This window comes from Crocuta crocuta, unplaced genomic scaffold, assembly GCF_008692635.1.
Source record: "Crocuta crocuta isolate KB4526 unplaced genomic scaffold, BGI_CrCroc_1.0 scaffold121, whole genome shotgun sequence".
Taxonomy (NCBI): domain Eukaryota; kingdom Metazoa; phylum Chordata; class Mammalia; order Carnivora; family Hyaenidae; genus Crocuta; species Crocuta crocuta.
Genome location: NW_027528608.1, coordinates 4,758,580 through 4,771,338, shown reverse-complemented (window position 1 = coordinate 4,771,338; position 12,759 = coordinate 4,758,580). Strand labels below are relative to the sequence as shown.

General features: G+C 42.7%; 1 protein-coding gene across 5 annotated transcripts in view; it reads right to left on the bottom strand.

The window, feature by feature from the left end:
- LOC144223873 (uncharacterized) overlaps positions 1-6,797 on the bottom strand; it is a 45,573-nt gene extending 38,776 nt beyond the window's left edge. For 2 of the 5 annotated variants that reach the window (XM_077754673.1, XM_077754671.1), the window contains exon 1: positions 5,334-5,572. In XM_077754673.1, coding sequence (XP_077610799.1) covers positions 5,334-5,342 — 9 coding nt within the window. In that variant the 5' untranslated portion in view covers positions 5,343-5,572. Of the gene's footprint in view, positions 1-5,333; positions 5,573-5,890; positions 6,030-6,051 lie in introns of those variants that run through there. The other 3 variants (XM_077754669.1, XM_077754667.1, XM_077754668.1) reach the window with 3 other exon arrangements.
- Between the last annotated feature and the right edge of the window lie 5,962 nt (positions 6,798-12,759).

Genomic DNA, 12,759 nt, shown 5'->3' with positions numbered 1-12,759 from the left:
GATAATCTATTAATTAAAATAATGTGAGACCTCTGGGCATGAAGACTGAAGAATAGTTTCGTGCCATAGGCAGTCCTTGAATTGGCCTTTAAAGTATAGGCAAAGAGGGGTGCCTGGGTGGCTCAGTCAGTTAAGCATCTGACTTCAGCTCAGGTCATGATCTCACAGTTCGTGGGTTCAAGTCCCATGTCACACTCTGTGCTGAAAGCTCAGAGCCTGGAGCCTGTTTTGGATTCTGTGTCTCCCTCTCTCTCTGCTCCTCCCCAACTTGTGCTCTCTCTCTCAAAAATAAACAAACATTAAAAAAAAAAACTTAAAAAAATACAAACGTTGAAAAGTACAAAGAATTAGAGAATGCATTTTAAGGAAAATATTCTAAGGATATAGTACCCATTCATGATATTACTTAAAACAGCAAAACTTTAGAAAAAGCTTAAATGTTCAGTAAAGCTTTCTTGTTAGTCAAACTATAGTATGTGCAAAAATGTATGCATTTAAAGTGGTATTATTATTATCTTTCACTGGTGACATGGACATTGTTTGGCTGTCATAAATATTTCATTCTGAGTGGCTGATTCAATATTCTATTACTTTATTTGGACATTTGGCCTGTATATTCATTAGTGATACTGGTCTTTGGTTTTATTTATTTATTTATCTAAGTGTTTTTCTTTATTTTGAGAGAAAGGGAGGGGTGGGGCAAAGAGAGAAGGAAAGAGAGAATCACAAGTGGGCTCACACTGGCAGTGGGGAGCCCGATGCAGGGCCGGAACCCACTAACCACAAAACCATGACCGAAGCTGAAACCAAGAGTCCGATGCTTAACCAACTGAGCCACCCACTGAGCCACCCACACACTCCACTGGTCTTCGGTTTTAAGAGGGGCTTTCCCTTTGTCAGGTGTTGGGAAAACAGTTAAAAATCAAATCTGCCGAGCAGAAAATCCTCTCCACAATGTAGAAAAGAGAACAGCTTTACTACTGAACAAGCATTAACAGCAGAACTGTAACACACTTCACAGGCAATCACTAATGAGATTACAAGGAAAGAAATCTCACCCTTTTATAAAGCCAGGCGTATGCAGTCTATTACATACATGTTTTCAAAAGAAATGAGAAACTTGTCCTCAAGCAAGAGGACTTGACAGCATCAGTTGCTGCATACGGTTCATCCTAAAGTTGCCTTGGAACTGTGGTCACTGCTTTTACCCCAAGAAACATAAAACTCCTATCTAACAAGCAGGTAGTAAGAACTTGGAGCCGGGAGCCTAGGCTAAACTCCCACACAGACATGGAGATAGAGGTACACTGTCCTTCATGTTTTCATTTCAAAGGGTTGGCTGCAAGGCCTGAAGAAAGACTATCACCCTGAAAAACTGACAGAGGCTTATTTAGCTTTGAAAAAGATCCACGACTNTGTTATGTGGAAACTAATTTGACAATAAACTATTTGTAAAAAATTATAATAATAAAAAAACATATTATCTTAGAAAATAAATAAAAGAAAAGAAAAAAAGAAAAAAGAAAAAAAAAAAAGAAAAAGATCCACAAACAGAGCAAAGGAACAGAGAAAGGATTTACAGTTACAGGTTTTTCTCAAAGGAAAAAAGGGAGGTGGGGAGGATCTCTTTTCTCTTTCCACGTGCGCACCAGGGAAAATTCCTTTTTCCTTTTGTTTAACTTTTTTTAGTATTTATTCATTGTCACGAGAGAGACAGAACATGAGTGGGGGAGGGGCAGAGACAGAGAGGGAGACACAGAATCTGAAACAGGCTCCAGGCTCTGAGCCCGATGCGGGGCTCAAACTCGGAAACGGTGAGATCATGACCTGCGCCGAAGTCGGACGCTTAACCGACTGAGACACCCAGGAGCCCCTCCTTTTTCCATTTGTATTTACTCTTACCCAGGTATTAAGGTTATGCTAGCCTTATATGAACTTCCCGTCTCTTCCAACTTTCTACAATGATTTTAAATGATTGGCTTTTACAACACCATTTGATAAACAAAATTAAAAATTCAATACTAAATGAATGCATAAAACACTATATTTTATTCCACCAATGCAAAGATATTTCATAGGTTTTGAACACATATTAATGAACGTCACTGTGTTAAGAGTCTAAAAAAAGAACCACGTAATCTCATTAATAGATACCCTTTGTTCTTTCTTTAGATCAGGATTTTTCAACCATGGCACTATTGACATTTTAGGCTGGATAACTGTTGTGGGAGCTGTTCTGTGCATTGTAGAGTGTTTAGTTAGTAGCATCCTTAGCCTCTGGCCATTAGATACTAGTAGCAATTCCCCTCTGCCCCCAGGGCTGTGACAACCGAAAAGGTCTCCAGACATTATCAAATGTCCCCTATGGGTAGGGCTAAAGAGGACAAAATCACCTGTTTGAGAACCACCACTTTAGAACATTTTTAGTCCTTGAAAGACTCTCTTAGCCCTATCTACCAATGCTCAAGACGTTCCGTTTGTTCTAACTTTACTTCCATCTCTGCCTCCCTGGTACCATGGGTCACCAAAACTAGCTCCAGCCTTGCTTCTCCAGGGATGCTTCAACTCTTCCTTCCCCTTCAGTTGCCTGGGCAGCCTGGGATGCTCATTCATCTGTGTTCCCAGAAGAACTTAGGATATTATTTTCAGCACCTATCTTGATATCTTATGCTTTCTTACTTTTCTACCAGTCCTGTACTGGCTCAATACAGTAGCCACTAGCCGTGTCTGGCTATGTATGTTTAAATCAATAAAAATTAAATAAAATTTAAAATTCAGTTCCTGAGTCACTTTAGTCATAGTTCAAGTACTCAATAGTCATATGGGGCTAGTGGCTCTATACTGGATGGCACACATAAAGAACATTTCCAACACCACTGTAGAAAGTTCTTTGAGGGGGCACCTGGGTGGCTCAGTCGGTTAAGCGTCCAGCTCTTGATTCTGGCTCAGGTCATGATCTCATGGTTCGGGAGTTTGAGCCCCACTTTGGACTCCATGCTGACAGTGCAGAGCCTGCTTGGTACTTGCTCTCTCTCCTTCGCTTTCTGCCCTTCTTGTGCTCACTGTCTAAATAAGTAAAACAAACTTAAAAAAGAAAGAGAGCAAGCAAGCATGCAAGCAAGTTCTTTTAGATCACGAAGTCCTGTGTGTCAGTGGATGCTCAAATCTATGTAAGATTCTTCCTAACAGATACTTCACAAGCATTTACAAAATGTTATCAATGAATGATTTTGGCAACTACTTCACTTTAGCTTTTACTTAAAAAAAAAAAAAAAATAGTTTTTTCCCCTAGTTATCTAATATCCCCAGGAAAACAGACTCTGCCCAACATGCACATATGCCACTAACACCTTCTGTGCAGGCTTCACCTTCCACCTGATGATCCTACCATTTTTTTTAAAGCTCATTCACTCAACAATGATTTACTAATGTTCTGTGTAAAGCTGTTTGTGTGACTTGTTATGCATTTCTGCCCGGAGCCACACATACACAATCATGGGGGCTCAGTTGGCTTGTACTCCGTATCTGGCCTCAGGATCAAAACTGGCCCTTCTGTTCCTGACACCAAGAGGGATTAGTGTGCCTCCCGTTCCTCCTTGAGCCAGACCAGGCTGGTCCCCTGGAATGCAGCAGGGAGGGAAAAGGAATATGCAGACACCAGGCTCCTGGGCCTGAGATACAGTAAGAGAAGCAGGGAAAAAAGAGAAACAGCTTGCTCAGCACTGCACTTAGGCAAACTTAATTAATGACAAACCATAAATCACACAAGGGTAGTGTGTGTGTGTGTGTGTGTGTGTGTACACATTGCCCTGGGAGGACAGCTACTTGGAAGTCCCATCCAAGGGAAGGATGCTCCTTCCAGGACCCTGGGACTCCAATTGGGCTGATCATGCAGGGGTTTCCGCAGCCAGAAGGACAGATGTTTTAAGTACCTGATTTGCTGTTTTATCCCTCCTCTGTTCCTCTCTATACTTCTCTCCCTCTTTATGTTTACTCTAATTGCTTAATTCCTTATACTCCCATTCCCTTATAATTAATAAAGCCTTCCTTCACGAAACCGAAAGTGCGGCTATCGTGATATCTTATTATTTAGAACCAAGCATGTTTTGTGCCAGATGCTGCTCTGGGTCCTGAAAACAGTCAACAAGACAGGGGGGAAAAAATCCCTCCCAGAGGGAAGAGATGAACAATGAGCACATGCACTTACTGGACAGTGTGTTACCTAGTGAGTGATAATCACTTTGGAAAACAACAAAGCAGTGAAGAGGAGTAGAAGTGATTGTTAGACAAGGTGACTGCGGGTGTCTAGGGAAGCTTAACTGAGAAAGTAACCACTGAGCAAAGATATGAAGGAGGTAAGAATGCAAGCCTCTACATATTCTGGGGAAAGAATATTCCAAGCAGATGGTACAGCAATTTCCAAGGGAGCCAACGTGGCTAGAGCTCACGGGAACAAGAAGACAGAGTAGTAAGATGAGATCAGATAGCTAAAAGCCCAATTACACAAAGCATTTTGGTTTCTTTTTTCTTTTCTTTTCTTTCTTTCTTTCTTTTTTTTTTTTTTTTTTTTTTTTTTTTGAGAGAGAGAGCACGCAAGAAGCCAGCAGGGGAGGAGCAGAGGGAGAGGGAAAGGGAGACCCTTAGGCTCTTAGGATCCAGCAAGGATCCCCCTGATGCAAGGCTCGATCTCACAAATGTGAGATCATGACCTGAGCCGAAATCAAGAGTTAACCAACTGAGCCACCTAAGTGCCCCTGCACAAAGCATTTTAAGTCACTGTAGAACTCTGACTTCTGAGTTAGGGTTACTGAAGAGTTTTAAGCTGACAAATGACTGGATGGTGGCAGTGGTGGTGGTGGTGATGTTGTAACCACTGGTGAGATCCTGGAGATAACTGGTAAGCATTTTAGATTCAACTAGAGCATCTGAATGTAAGTTACAAGAGAAAGGAAAGAATCAAAGATGACTCCAAACATCTCTTGATTTGAACAACTTACCATTAACTGAGACCACATAATACTGCTTTGACAACCGTAAAGCAAATAACCTAAAATTCTAAACTTGAATTCTGAATTGTAATTAAAAAAGAAAAAAGGTTTTGCTCAAGCTCTACAGAGGCTTCATGCAGAAAAAATGGCAGAAGAGAAGCACTGAGAGGAGACAGTGCTTTCTTTGGGAGTTCTGTGGGCTCCATCCTTTGGTATAATGAAAGGAATCATAGATCCAGTCCCTAAACGGACTTTGTCAGGTAGGAACTGGTAAGAGAAGCAAAGCAAACATTCAAGAGTTCTGTTAAGGTGTTTCAGGAAGATGCGAGGACCTTACCGACTTACCTGCAACATGACTTTGCAATTTCCAATAGTCAACACAGTCCTCTTTCAAGGCTTTTGTCTTAGAGAAGAGTAGTCCTGAGAAGGCAGATCAAGAACACAAAAAAGAAGCCATGAAAAATGAGGCTTATCTTGCAGTTCTGTAACCCACCTGCAAGGAAAAGTACACTGGGGATCACTTTGTAGGACTCCATTTTTTCCCTGAACTAGCAGAGTGCTCCTTAGCACGAAGTAATCATTCACCAGNTATATATATATATATATATATATATATATACACACACACACACAATATACATATGTATATAAGTATATATTTTATACACACACACACACACACGAGACTCACAAAACCGTAATCATGTTAAGAGCTCGTTCAATCTTCACAACTATGCACGGAGGACATTCACATTAGTCCATATTTCTTTTCTAAAGGGTGAGAAAACTGAAACTCCGCGATATTGAACCAATCTGTTGATGGCTGCACAAGTGAAAAGCGTCAGTTTCATGACCGGATTAGCTAAAACCCATTGCGGATGGGGTTTTCTTTCAATGCGTACCCTGCACTCACTCGCCCATTTCCTTGTCGCAACAACTCTAGGAGGTAAGCGACACCCCTTTTACAGAGAGGCCGAGGAAGCTAAGGCCCGGCCGGTGCTCACACCGCGGGGTAGACTCGGCACCAGCGTGCCCGGCGCGCCGCCGCCCTGCCGGGACTCACACTTGCCTGAGTTCCGGGGGGCCCTCCCTGGCCCCCGAGGCCCGGGCCGGGCGGTCCGGAGCCTGCACCTCTGCCGACCACGGCCGCCGCCGTTACGAGAACTGCACTATGCCTGGAGAATTTTGCCGCCTGCCCGACGCTACCGCGGGGTGGACGGAGAACGGAATCCAAGCCAGCCCGGCATTTCCCAGATGCCTCCGCGCCGGGGGCCAAGTAACCTGCGCCTCGGACGCCCCCACCGCCCCGGTAAAACCACACTTCCCAGAAGGCTGCGCGGCCGCGCGTGCTCCCGGCGCCAGGAGAGAAAAATGGCTGCGCTCTCTGAGGAACGTCCCTCCGGATGGCTCTCGTCGCAGAACTGCTCCACCGGGACGCGCACACGAAGTATCCAGAGGGCAACAGGACCGCTTTCTGCTTGCTTCTTAAGCACAATGGCGCCCGAACCACGAAACTACACTTGCCAGAAAAATCAGGCGGCCGCGAAAGGTCTTCCGGGTCGCCGGTCTGTTCGCGCGTATGTCCTCCTGCCGGGACGTGGGCCGCCCTTGCTTGGTGCCGACTGAGAGCTGGTCTCTGCCAGCTGAAGGTCTCCTCTCCTGCAAAACCGTGGGCCACGCTGGTCAGCACGTAAGGGCCTTGAGTGTTCGGCGTCCGTTTGCCCAGCACTGTAGTTCCATAAAATGCCCTTCAAGTGTCCAGGCTTTCATGGCAACAGTTGTCAGCGGACAGCCGGCACTTCCCGGAAATGTGTGCAGTCGCGTCGTGGCTGTGACACTGACTGCCGCCGTCACGTGTACTGGTCCTCGAAGGACTCAGAAATGGCGGACTCGAGTGAGCGCTTTAAGGAAAACGACCTTCACTTCTCCGGTCACTGGTAGCGCCTGACCCACCTCTGTCTCCAGAAGAGCTGACCTCGCCCCACCCGCCGGCCCAAACGCGCACTACCTGTAGCTGTTCATTGGCCAAAGCAGCCGACTGCGGGTGTGTCTTTGGGTTTATCCTTTATTACTTTTTTTCAATTTATAATTGTTCATTTTAATTGTACTTATTTTTAAATTATAAATCGTGTGACCATGAATTTTCTTGTATATGTCAAGTACTTACGTGCATCAGATTCATCAGACAATGGCTCCACCTTGGTATATATCTTGTGGGTGTGGTGTTTAATTCCTGTGGCAAAAGTAGTTTGTAAAAAAACTGTGACACCACCTAGATTCTTCTTAAGGCTTACAATCGGAGCAGCAGGGTGGCTCAGTCGTTGTGTTGGACTTCTGCTCGGGCTATGATCTCATGGTTTGTGGGTTCGAGTCCCGCATTGGGCTCTGTGCTAACAGCTAGAAGCCTGGAACCGGTTTCAGATTTTGTGTCCCTCCCTCTGCACCTCCCCTGGTCACATTCTGTCTCTCTCTGTCTCTAAAAAAAAAAAAATAATAATAATAATAATTTTAAGGCTTACAATATTTAACAAGAAAATATTTGCCAATACAAAGTATATTCCCATCCACATCTTTATTATATAATGGCAAATTGTATTACGAAATTGTACCAATTTGCACTCCGAGCATGGTTATAGTTATTTTGGCTGCCACCTATTACTGCCAGCACTTGATTTTTTTGAAATTTTCAAATTTTGCCAGTATGCTAAGTGTGAAATTGTGACACAATGTGGCTTAAATTTGCATATCTTTTATTGTGAATAAGTTTGAGAATCTTTTCATGTATCTATTGGCTTTAATATTTCCTTCTTTGAGAATTGCACATCTTTTGCTCAATGTTCTTTTAGAGCAAAGGCCTTTTTGATGTTAAAGTACATACCCTGCTACCCAGCAATTGCACTACTAGGTATTTGTCCAAGGAATACAGGTGTGCTGTTTTAGAAGGGCACGTGCACCCCAATGTTTATAGCAGTGCTATCGACAATAGCCAAAGTATGGAAAGAGCTCAAATGTCCACTGACAGATGAATGGATAAAGAAGATGTGATATATATATATCACATCATCAATCAAAAAGAATGAAATCTTACCATTTGCAACAACGTGGGTGGAACTAGAGGGTATTGTGCTAGGCAAAATTAGTCAGAAAAGGACAAATATATGACTTCACTCATATGAGGAATTTAAGATACAAAACAGATGAACATAAAGGAAGGGAAACAAAAATAATATTAAAACAGGGGGGGACAAAACATGAGACTCTTAAATATAGAGAACAGAGGGTTGGTGAAGGGGTTGTGGGGGGGAGGGTATGGGTTAAATGGGTGAGGGGCATTAAGGAATCTACTCCTGAAATCATTGTTGCACTGTATGCTAACTTGGATGTAAATTTAAAAATAAATTTAAAAATACAAGTTACATAGAAAAATGTGGTTTCTTTTTTAAGTTTATTTATTTACAGAAAGAGAGAGAGCAAGTGAGGGAGAGGCAGAGAGAGAGAGAACCAAGCAAGCTCCCTGCTCAGTGTGACACAGGGCTCAAGCCCACAACTGTGAGATCATGACCAGGGCTGGAACCAAGAGGACACTCAACCAACTGAGCCATCCAGGTGCCCCAGAAAAATGTAAGATTTTAAAGGTGAAGTGTGGAGGGGCGCCTGGGTGGCTTAGTTGGTTAAGCATCTGACTTTCGCTTAGGTCATGATCTCGCGGTTCATGGGTTCGAGCCCCACGTTGGGCTCTGTGCTGACTGGCAGCTCGGAGCCGGGAGCCTGCTTCAGATTCTGTGTCTCCCTCTCTCTCTCTGACCCTCCCCTGCTCACGCTGTCTCTCTCTCTCTCTCTCCCAGAAATAAATAAAACATTAAAAAAAAAAAGGTGAAGTGTGGAGACTAGGAGAGTTTTTCCTCCATAGAATTCTGGAGTTTGGAACTGGATTCAGTAACCAAATGTGTTTTCTAAAGTTTCTGCATGGTTGATAGTGTGAAATTCTTTGATTTTTCTCCTGCTTGGGATTTGTTGAGCATGTGTGAAGTGGCATCTTCCTGTGCTCAGCAGTCTCCTCCCTTCATTGTTGCTTCTTCCCCACTCTTTACTTTTGTGAACGCCAGTTGGTAGCTCTTTCTGCTTTATCCTTCATGAGTCTTAAATAGGTGTCTGTGATTTCCGTCTGTCAGCGTCCGTATTGCGTTCTGGATCCTTTATTCTGATCTATCTCCTATTCGTAATTCCCTTTCCAGGGAATTTTTTTTTAATTTCAGTTTTTAAAATACTTGTGGTAACATAGTAGACACAGGTAACTCATAATATGCATATGATAATACCGTTAACAAGATTTTATGAATTTTCTTGTAAATTTATTTTTTTTAATTTGTCACTCAATTTGCTTTGTTTTTCTGTTTTGTTTTGCTTATTTGGTTGGTCACTCTGTCCTTGAAAAGAGATGTTATGGGGCTTCTCAATATCCTTGTATGAAAGTACCTTTCTTTTCTAGAGATTACATAATTTTATTTTTGGACAAATTCTGTGATTACTACCAGTTTGCAACCACTGTAAACTACATTTAGACATAAAGTCCGTGCTTGGTCCATCCAGTAAATCTTACATACAGATTATTTATTGTTGCTGCTTTGTCTCATAACCTTCCTGGGAGAATTATGAAGTCTTCCCATTATGAGTCTTCAGATATTTGGCACATAAATTAAGTGGGGGTGAAGGGAGTGGCTAACCTTAAAAAACTAGATGGGGCTGGAGCAAAGGTGAGAAGTTTAAATAGAAGGTTAGTCCTTTTGTTTCAATAGCTCTTTATGTCCAGCTCTTAAAGAACTTGCTTCAAAGCTGAAACCTAACATGTGAGCGCTCTAGAAAGGATAGAGCCACTCTGATTAGTAGAGAATAAAGAGAAATCTAGGGGTAGGTGGAGTGGAAACTCACAAGCATAATAAGTAAGCTGGTTTTAAATATGCCAGTAAGGAGATAGGAAAGCACATGCCATACTGAACCCACTCCTTCCACTATCCCTGCCTTCTTTTTTCTGTTAGGCACTATTTACAGTAAATGATTTTGCTGTTAAAAATTAACTGGTCAAAGGGAAATTTTACTATATGAATTTAGGAGAAGAGAAGCCAGTTCATATTGATTCTGAAACTGTCCCAAGACTCATGGCAATAAGTAAGTTTGGAACGCTAGCTTCCCAAGACATCAAAAAATCATCTATTTTTACCATAAGGAGAGATTCCTGCTGAGACCTCTGGTAGAGATCTTTATCCTTGTTACTGGCTCGTCCTTCATCTATCACTTTGTAATAAGCCTATGCGTTACACGATAGGCCAAAGTTTTGAATCCAAGAGTCTAGTTCTGTCACTGATTTGAAGACCTATCCATTCCCAATCTGGCCCAGACCTGACCCCAGAATGCCCAGTGTAGAGCCTGTGCAGAGCCTCCAACAAAACCTTCATGTTCTCTCCTTCCATCCTTGAGGAACTCTGACATCCTACGTCCCTGATTATTTAGATGACAAGTGTTAGGTTCACACTAGACTAAAGGGTGAACTCAGTGGGAAGTGTCAGGTGTGCATATGTTTGACCAATAGTGTATAGCCATTGCTATGGTAGATTAGCCAGGTTCTAAGGGCTGGTGTCAAGAGCCCTGTTTGTGGGGGCACCTGGGTGTTTCAGTTAAGTGTACGACTTTGGCTCAGGCGGTGATCTCACAGTTCATGACATTGAGCCCCGCATTGGGCTCTGCACTGACAGCATGGAGTCTGCTTGGGATTCTCTCTGCCCTTCCCCATGCTCACTCATTCTCTCTCTCTGTCTCTCTCTCTTTCTCTCAGAATAAATGAATAAACATTAAAAAAAAAAAATAAAGAGGGGCGCCTGGGTGGCTTAGTCGGTTAAGCGTCCGACTTTCGCTTAGGTCATGATCTCGCGGTTCGTGGGTTCGAGCCCCACGTCAGGCTCTGTGCTGACTGCCCGCTCAGAGCCTGGAGCCTGTTTCAGTCTGTGACTCCCTCTCTCTCTGACCCTCCCCTGCTCGTGCTTTCTCTCTCTCTCTCTCCTAGAAATAAATAAAATAAAAAATAAAAAATAAAAAAAAACATAAAAAAAAAAAAGAAATCTTAGTACTCACATGTAACAAGGGGCCAGATAGAACTCCATGATTTCCTACCAATCTTTTTCTTCATGTATTCGCTCATTGTTACAAGCCCTGCTAAATTTCTCTAAGTATTTAAACCTACCTCCTTGAAATATTGGGGTGAGGGGTAGCTTTCTATTGCCCAAGGCCATTTAATGCTAATAATTATGAATTCCACTCATACACTAGAGATGTTATTCTAAATGAACATACCGTTATTAAAACTGAATACTTCGTGATTAAGAGAAACTTGACCATGCCTATCATAAGCAGGTGATGAAAGAATATATTTAGCACAACTAGGTCTCATCCTAAAATTGGATTCTGCTTTAAAAAATAGAAAACTTTCTGAACTCTAATTATGCAAATTGGGGAACTTAAAATTTCGGATTGCAGGCAAGTTGGACAGAATCTACTTATTACAACCACAAATTTCAATTCCTTCAGCATGGAAAAAACTTCTTGTCCTCTAGCAAGAAATGTAACATAACCCCTTAGAACAAAAGTCAAAACGTGTCATAAAGTAAAATAACTCAAGATCACTATTAGAGGAACTTCAATTGGGGGCGGGGGGGAGCTATCAATCTTTTGTAGATATCTTAAATAGTAATCTATTTAATATATTTTAAAATTTACAGTACATGTGTCCTTTGACCTAGGAACATACTACCAGGAATCTACTAAAAGGAACTAATGGCCTATTACACAAGAAATAAGAACGTATGGGGCTGGGAAGATGGGGGAGCACGAGGAATCTAAGTGCACCTCATCCCACAGATACAACTAGATAACACAATAGTGTAAATAACTAGAGGGCGATCTGAAGACTAGCTGAACAAACTCCACAACCAAAGGTAGAAAAGAGGCCACAACAAAGAAGGTAGGAAGTGTGAAGATGTGGTTGAGAGCAAAGCTGTCTATGTGGAGAGGGAGCCGGCAGCACTGAGAAAGGTGAAAAACAGACACCCATGCCAGGGAGCCCCCAAACAGCGAGGATGAACAAGCAGAGCCCACAACAGGCAGAGAGTCGTGCAGATGACTGCATTGAAAGGAAAAATGACTCCAACACAATGGCAGGGTGGAAGCAACACACACAGGATGTTCTCCTGAAGTGCCAGGTTCTAAACAGGGTGCACTGCATTGAAGGGCGCTCCAGGACCTCTTCTTCATAAAGTCACTACTTCCCAAAGAAGACTTGCAGATGGCTAACAGACACATGAAAAGATGTTCAACATCCCTCATCATCAAGGAAACACAAATCAAAACCATGATGAGATACCACCTCACCCTGTCAGAATGGCTAAAATTAACAACAAAAGAAATGAAAGGTGTGGCAAGGATGTGGAGAAAGGGGGCCCACTTGACTGTTGGTGGAAATGCAAACTGGTGCGGCCACTCTGCAGAAGAGTGTGGAGGTTCCTCAAAAAGTTAAAAGTAAACTACCCTACCACCCAGCAATTGCACTACCAAGTATTTACCCAAAGGATACAAAAATACAGACTCAAAGAGTTACATGCACCCTGATGTTTATAGCAGCATTATCAACAATAGCCAAACTATGGAGAGAGCCCAAATATCCATTGACTGACGAATGGATGAAGAAGATATAGTATATATGTGCAGTGGAATATTACTCAGC